The sequence below is a fragment of the Elephantulus edwardii genome, unplaced genomic scaffold (genome assembly GCF_000299155.1).
Source record: "Elephantulus edwardii isolate Elephantulus edwardi_28Jun2011 unplaced genomic scaffold, EleEdw1.0 scaffold00124, whole genome shotgun sequence".
Taxonomy (NCBI): domain Eukaryota; kingdom Metazoa; phylum Chordata; class Mammalia; order Macroscelidea; family Macroscelididae; genus Elephantulus; species Elephantulus edwardii.
Window position 1 is genome coordinate 3,217,464 of NW_006399874.1, and position 7,981 is coordinate 3,225,444.

Below are 7,981 nucleotides of genomic sequence, written 5' to 3' on the forward strand. Positions count from 1 at the left end.
GATAATTGGGATGGGAGTGTCAGAGACAGTGCGATTGGCACAGGACAGAGCAGAGTTTAGGGCTGTTGTACATAGGGTCGCTATGAGTCACAGGCGACTCGACGGCACATAACAACAACAACAATAAGTCACACAGAAGGAGATTGCTCGTCATTCTCCCAAAGGACAGCTGGTATATTTGAACTGCCTGATTTTGAGTTGACAGTGCCACTTCTTGTCCACTAATTCACAGGAGCACCCTTTTAAACGAGTTAGACCAGGGAAGTTTTAGAATTAGATTCGACAAGACATGTTGATAGCAATTGGCTGGTTTAGGGTTAAGAAGAATAACAGATTATTGTATGTTACTACTTCTATTTTAGAGATTTTAAATTCTTATTCTTTAATTCTTCAAATCTTTTGATTTGCCAGTGCTAATGTTATCTCTGTAGAAACAGTAAGAATCTTCATTGTGAAGAATGTCTCCATCATTCCTTTTGTGTCTTTGTATTACTTGACATATAGCATAGTAGCAATTCCTTTCTTTTAGAGCTGGGTGACTCTGTATGTTACATTACACTAGGTTTTGAAATCTTCCATTTAAACTTTGACATGAAATTTGAAAATAACTTTGCATTCTGAAGTGTAGGAAAGGAATTTAAAGTTCCATAGAGTACTTACATAAACTTTCACTTTCTAATATTCTATTATTATATCAGGAGACTTTGAATGGCATTGTGAATATTCTGGTTTATGGGGGGGAGGGACACACATTTTCACTTCTTTGTACACTGATTGCAGTAATTTGCCCTTTAATGGATGCACCTGATGCCCACAATCCTCTCTGTTTGTAGCTCCTAGACTCCTAAATTACACATATTAAGACACAGATCTACTTTTTTTAAGATATCAACCCTCCTACACGGCATCTTTCAGTTGCTGGTGTTGTAGTTGCTCTGTGCCATCGAGTTGCCTATGATTCATAGTGACCCTACTACGCACAACAGCTCTGAACCCTGTTCTATCTACCATCTCCAACACACTCACCCCCATTGCTCCAGTCACTGAGTTAATCCATCCCATCCAGGGTCTTCCTCTCTTGTGCTGTCTGTTCACCCTCCCAAGTGTAATGTCACTCTCCAAGGACTGATCCCTCCTTGCAGCATGTCCAAACTGTGTCAGACAGAGCTTCAGAATCCTTTCCTCTAAGGAGCAGCCTGGTTTCACCCTTTCCAGGACGAACCTGTTTGTTCTCAGTAGAAACCTATTTAAAGCATGTCAGAATTAGAAGTAATTATAAGTATTTTGCAATCTATGTCCTCCTCCTAGAACTGTGGGAACAGAGACCCAGTCTTATGTGGCTGTAGAGCTTAGCAGAATCCAGGTCTTTTCATTTTCTCCTCCACTGCTAACTTTTGTCCACTCCACCACAATGCTATATATAAAATATACTATCATTCTATACTTTATAAACATGGCAAGCAGAATTGCAGAATGCACACCCACCTTGTTCTTTGAGATCCTTCGGCTCAGGAGATGTTCTGGCCAAGTTTCCAAGCCAAAATGAAAGCTATTTTGTCATTTGAGGCATGAATTTATATTTAAAAATATGACTATGGGGACAAAAAGATAGATGTAAAAGAAAACAAAGATTTTCTCTGTTGCCATCAGTGGAGACATTGTTTGTTTAATGAAATTATATATCATCATTGACCTTTCAACTTAACTGTATTAACTTTCCCAATTTTGATATTTTTTTTTCCAGCTATATGTGGTCATTTGAAAAAGCTCATCTCAGCATGGTTCAGATGATCACAGGACAACTGGTCGAGTCCTTTGATGAAGAATTTCGAACCCTGTATGCCAGATCCTGTGTCCCCAGTTCATTTGCTCAGGAGGAGTCTTTAAGGGTGAAACACGGCAAAAACCTCTGGGAGAACGGAAGTTACCAGCGTTCTGTGTCTTCGTTAGCTTCCGTTTCCAGTCAGAGAAACTTTTATGGGAGACAAGATAATATTCACAAACTAGATCCCAGTTACTTCAAAAACAGAGGAATATTTCCACTAAATGAACATGACAAGTTTAACATAAGGAATCATGGGTACAAACCTCATTTTGTTCCAAATTTTAATGGTCCAAATGCAGCCCGTCAGTATCAACCGAGTCAGTTAAATGAAAATTGGAAGCGACATAGCTATGCTGGAGAACAGCCAGAAACCACCCCCTATCTGCTGCTTAACAGAGCCCTCAACCGAACCAATAATCTGCCTGGTAATTGGAAAAGGCCTTCAGATAGTCTCAGTGTGGCATCATCATCACGGGGCGGTTACAAAAGCCACCATAACACACCTGCCCAGAGTTTTGCTGACCGGCTTGCCCAGAGAAAAACAACAAATCTTGCAGAAAGAAATTCAAATGTGCGTAGGTCTTTTAATGGCACAGATAATCATATTCGTTTTTTGCAGCAACGCATGCCCACTCTGGAAAACACCACAAAATCATTCCTGCGTAACTGGAGAATTGAATCCTACTTAAATGATCATTCAGAAGCTTCCCCTGATGCAAATGGATCCATGTTGGGGGACCGTTTTGAGGGCTATGATGCTTCTGAGAATTTGAAAGCCAATGCCCTTTACACTCATTCTCGACTCCGTTCATCTTTTGTGTTTAAACCAACTTTACCTGAGCAGCAGGAGGTTAACAGTTGTACAACCGGATCCTCAAATTCGACTATCATAGGTTCTCAGGGAAGCGATACACCAAAAGAGGTCCCAGAAACCCCTACTAGTATAGAGCATTTGCCAGAAAAACCTATGGAAGACTCAAACCCCAAACCCCCACTGCACTCAGACACCCCCAAGATGCACACTTTGCAAGTTCCTGAAAACCACTCCCCAGTCTTAAACCATAGTACAAATGGTCATTCCGAGTCAAACAACTATATCTATACCACCTTGTGTGCAAGCAAGCAGACAGAAAAGCCAAAGAACCATCAAAATGAGAACCTGCTTAAAAGGCGAAGCTTCCCATCCTTTGACCACTCAAAAGGCAATGTCGATCATGGAAACAGTAAGCACTATGTCTATAGCACACTGACAAGGAATCGAGTTAGACACTCAGAAAAACCCAAAGAAGATTTACTGAAAAGTTCTAAAAGCATGCATAATGTTACCCAAAACATAGAGGGTGATGATGAGGTTGTCAAGAGAGATCCTCCGACTGGTCCTACCACCAAGTCAGTCTCCATCGCTGCTTTACATGATGTGAATAAAGAGGAGTCCAACAAAGAGCTGACTTCAAAGAAGGAAGTTAAGGGTTCTCCAAGCTTTCTGAAAAAGGGGTCTCAGAAGCTAAGGTCATTACTCAGCCTGACCCCAGAGAAAAAGGAAACTCTATCCAAAAATAAAGCACCTGCCTTTTACAGAATGTGCAGTAGTTCTGATACTCTTGTGTCTGAAGCTGAAGAGATTCAAAACCCAAAAAAATCAGAGACCAAAGCCGATTCATCTCCTAGGAGAAAGCGTTCCTCTTCATCAAACTCTCAGGGAAGCCTCCACAAGAGTAAGGAAGATGTCGCAGTTAGCCCGTCCCACGGAGTAAATCCATCAGATGAAAGTAGTAAAATAATACCTTCTCCTGGTCCAGTTGAAAGGAAGTTTTTGGACAGCGCAGGAGATGCCTCTGCCCCAAGGTTTAACACCGAGCAGATCCAATACCGAGATCCAAGGGAAATGAACGTAGCTGCTGCTCCTGAAAGAAGACCAGCTGTACCTCCAAGACCAAAGCCCAGTGACCTTCTGAGATCTCAGTCAACTGACCGGCGCGTTTACAGTCGTTTTGAACCCTTTTGTAAGATTGAGACTTCTATTCAGCCAACCAGCAACTTGTCAAATCCCAGCCTCTACCGCCCAGAAATGAAATCCAGTACCATGGGCAGTGGTTATGGCCGATCCAGCCCACTGCTTAATAATTATAACACGGGCGTTTATCGCTCCTATCAGCCAAATGAAAACAAATTCCGAGGCTTTATGCAAAAGTTTGGAAATTTCATTCACAAAAATAAATGAAATATCATCCTTTTAAATTATTATTAAAATACAGGATGAATGTAGTTGTATATATATATTCAAAGAGTAATCTGGACCATTTTTGTAAGGTGGTAATGAGCCTCAAATGTGGTAGAATTTTGGATATCTTTATGGTAAGCAGTGCACTGATGTACAGTGACAGTGTTATTCTCTGTGTCATAAGTTAGCTGTTTGTTTTACACCATATGTGGAATTTCTTTATAAGTATACTATTTTTTTTAAATGGTAATGGTTAAAAAAAAAGTAATTAAATTGTTTTCTTCAAACTGAAGATCTTTCTGAATCTTAAGTAGCACCTTTAGTGGAGAGATGGTGTTTAGATTTTAACCATTCATTCTAAAGTCTTTCCTTTTACATAAAAGGTTCATAATAGGATCAGTGGTCCTTTATTGTCTTTATGGCTGGTGTTTTCATATCTTTAAGGGTATAGAAAAATGGGAGGAAATGGTTTTTACTTTTAATTTAAATTCTATCAGAAAGCTTGAAGTATTTTATGAACATTCTATTAAATTTTCCACAAAGCACTTGGTTTTGTAACAAAAGTAACATTTAAAGTATCAGTTCAGCAGTTGTTTGATTTTTCTAAGATATCTATAAAGTATCAGCCTCATGTACTACAAAAGGCATCACTGGAATTTATTTTCCTGAAATCAGTTATGTATTTTTCTTTGCATTCCCCGAACTCTGACCCCAAACATACTTTACGAGCCAGCAAATATTTGGGAAACTTGACATATAATATCTTTCAAACATACATATTTAGAAATGTAAACCTGTGCATACATTTTTATCTTAGATTAACATGACTGTACCTAGATGTTTTGTTTGCCAAGTTCTTTACTTTTTTCAAACTGTGCCAAATAGAGTGAAGTGTGTTGTATCTTTGTTAAGAGTACAATATTGAAAATAAGCAAAAGTAATACTTGGCCTAAGTCTTCCATGATTGTGTGCCCTGGTAGAAGAATTTGAACCCCCTGAAGGAAAAAAAACAAAAAACAAAAACCAAACATCCAAAAAGCAGGTGATTCGAATCCACCAGCAGTTCCATAGGAGAAAGATAGTCAGTTTTCTTTCATGTGATTTCTAGCCTATGAAAAACCACTGGAGGGTCAGCTATGAATGGATTTTGACTCAACAACAGGACTGAATGAATGAGGAAAAAGACTAAGTGTATTATCTTAATTTGTTAATTCTCAAATTGGAAGGTACCCTTTGTGTTTTCTAAAGTAATAAAATTTTCATGTCCGTTAAAGAGATTTTTAACTTGGAATTGTGTTATTCACAAAGAAGAGAATTTTAAAAACAATACATTATTTTAGAGCTATGATCACCGTGATATTAGAAGTGTCTTATTATATACTTTCTAAGTTACCCTGGTGGTGGAAAACTTAAGCACTTGGCTGGTACCTGAAGGGAAGCTTAATGATTTGAACCCTCCCAGCAGCTCTGTAGGAGAAAGACTTGACAGTTCGCTCCTGAGAAGATCACAGCCAAGAAACCCTAGAAGACAAGTCTGCTTTGCATCAGAGGGCCACTGTAAACTGAAATCAACTTGCTAACAACAGCAAAGCTGATAGAACAGAATATTATTATTAATTTTTCTAAAGTAATAATTCAGCCAAATGTGAGTTTCTGTGCCACTGAAAGAATGAATAGCACTTAAATAATATCCATTTTATTAAAATACTTTCCCATAGTATATAAAATTTGTAAAAAGAAACCACAGTCAGGAAAAGAAAGTCTAGCATTTATTGAATGTTTGTGGTAGACCCACTAGATCTAGTAGTGACTTAGGCTAATGTTCTCACCATAATAGCTTGTGAGTATCTTTGTCCTCTCCAGAGATGATCATTGAGACCAAGAGATAATCTCCTAAATCATAACTAGTAAGTAGTGACTCTGAAGTGTCAGTAATATGCTGTGCCATAATATTACCTCCTAATTTGGTGAGCGTGAAGCAAGAGAAGTTAATATTTTCTGATTGCAGAGCAATCAGAAAAGGGAAAAAAAAATAGCTAAATTTCACCAGACAGCAAGGGCACTCAAGGGCTTAAATTAATCCAGTAGGAGAGATTCAGGAATGAAAGGGAGGCTAATATTGACATGTAACCAGAAAGATTCATTTTCAATTGCTAGGCAGCTATTTTGACCTCTTTACTTTGGTATGTTACAAGGAGAAGAATGGACAGACTGAGAAGTGAATTGTAACCTGTCCCATGTTTTGAGGTTTTGTAACAAAAAGAAACACCCTTGAGGTAAAAACACCTAGTAAGAAGAGAAAAGATAAACAATATTTTGTAAGTACTCTTTGCAGTTGAAAAAAAACCAGAGTCTCAGGGTAGTTAAGTAGCTTTCCAAGATTTACATAGCTCTAATTTGGCAGATTAAAGTGTGCCTGATCCAGGACACAGTTTTCACAAATACTTGCTATGTATCAGAAAGCTGGACAATGACTAGAGATGATACAAGGTGAATTGATGTCTTTTAGCTGTAGTGCTGGAGAACAGTACTGGATATACCATGGACTGACAAGTTCGTCCTGGAGAGGGTGAAGCCGGGTTGCTCCTTAGAGTCAAGGATTCTGAAGCTTCTTACTTTGGGCATGTTACAAGAAGGACCAGTCCTTGGAGAGCAATATCATGCTTGGGAAGGTGAATGGAGAGCACAAGAGAGGAAGACTCTTGATGAGATGGATTGACTCAGTGACTGAGGTAATGTGGGTTAGTGTGTCAGAAACATTAAGGTTGACACAGGATAGAGCAGGGGTGAGAAGCTCTGCTCTACACGAAGAATCACCAAAATTTGGGATTCATTCAATGGTAATGAATTTTCTTGGTTTCGTTTTGGGAACAAGCAATTTTCAGGTCCTCAACAAGTCCTTGTTAGGTGGGGGCAGGGTGACACCCTGACCCATGGTAATGCAGACACCATAGCATTGAACCATTGTGAAACTTGGTTTTCATTGACTGATCTTTTTGAAGTAGATCATCAGCTTTTCTTTCTAGTTTTGTCAGTCTAAAAGTTTTGCTGAAAGTTGGTCAACATGCGGAAGCCTTTACTGACCAGTGGCTGGCTGTGCTTGAGGTGCACAAGGTGCATTGCATGGGAATTGAACTTCAGTCTCCCAGTGGAAGGTGAAAATACGACTCTGAAACACTACAACCTCAGATTCATAACTTGGTCTCATCCCAGAAGCACGTGGGTGGAATCTGCCAGCTACTCTAAGGAAGATGGGCTATCTCCTGTCTGAGTTTAGCCTTTGAAAACCCACTGGAGGCTTAACTATGAGTCATTTTGACTTGAGGGCACACAACAATAGAATAATTAGTGGATGCAAGAGATTATTCATTTTGTTCTGAAAAAAACCTCAATTCTGTAATTCTCTTCAATAATGTGTTACCCACTTTCAAAAGTTCCAAGTCCCAGTTAATCAAACTAAATTGGCTTTACTTTTACTCATCCTTTGTTAATAAAGATGAAACATCTCTTCCATAGTGGAGGGGATAATGAACTAAGTGTCATTAGGTAGCTCTGAAATCGAAAGCCCTAAAATTTAAAGCAAGGTAAGACCAGAGGACTAATCACTTTGATTATAAGCAATACCCAATTACTTTCTTTGTATAGCAACTTACAGATAATGGAACAACAGGTCAAATCATTACTGAGCTCTTCCCATCTTATGAAGCTGAATTGAGAAATGTAGAAACCCTTTTGCTCTTGCTTTCTTTTCTCCACCTATTACAGTTCACCTGTGTTGATGCGCAACAGACCTCTCTCTCCTCCTCATTTGTGCTCTTTGAGTTTGGTTTTTGGGTTTTTTTTCCCCCTTTCCATTCTTTACTTCTCCAGGAATATATGTAACTCTTCATCTGTATGTTACAGCTTCTCAAGATTTCAAACTGGATTACTTACTA

General features: G+C 38.9%; 1 protein-coding gene across 1 annotated transcript in view; it reads left to right on the forward strand.

Moving 5' to 3' along the window:
- Nucleotides 1–4,046, forward strand: part of FAM83B (family with sequence similarity 83, member B) — a 97,310-nt gene extending 93,264 nt beyond the window's left edge. Inside the window, exon 4 of the mRNA XM_006893136.1 lies at nt 1,745–4,046. Coding sequence (XP_006893198.1) covers nt 1,745–4,046 — 2,302 coding nt within the window. The remainder of the gene's footprint in view (nt 1–1,744) is intronic.
- The last annotated feature ends 3,935 nt before the right edge of the window (nt 4,047–7,981 follow it).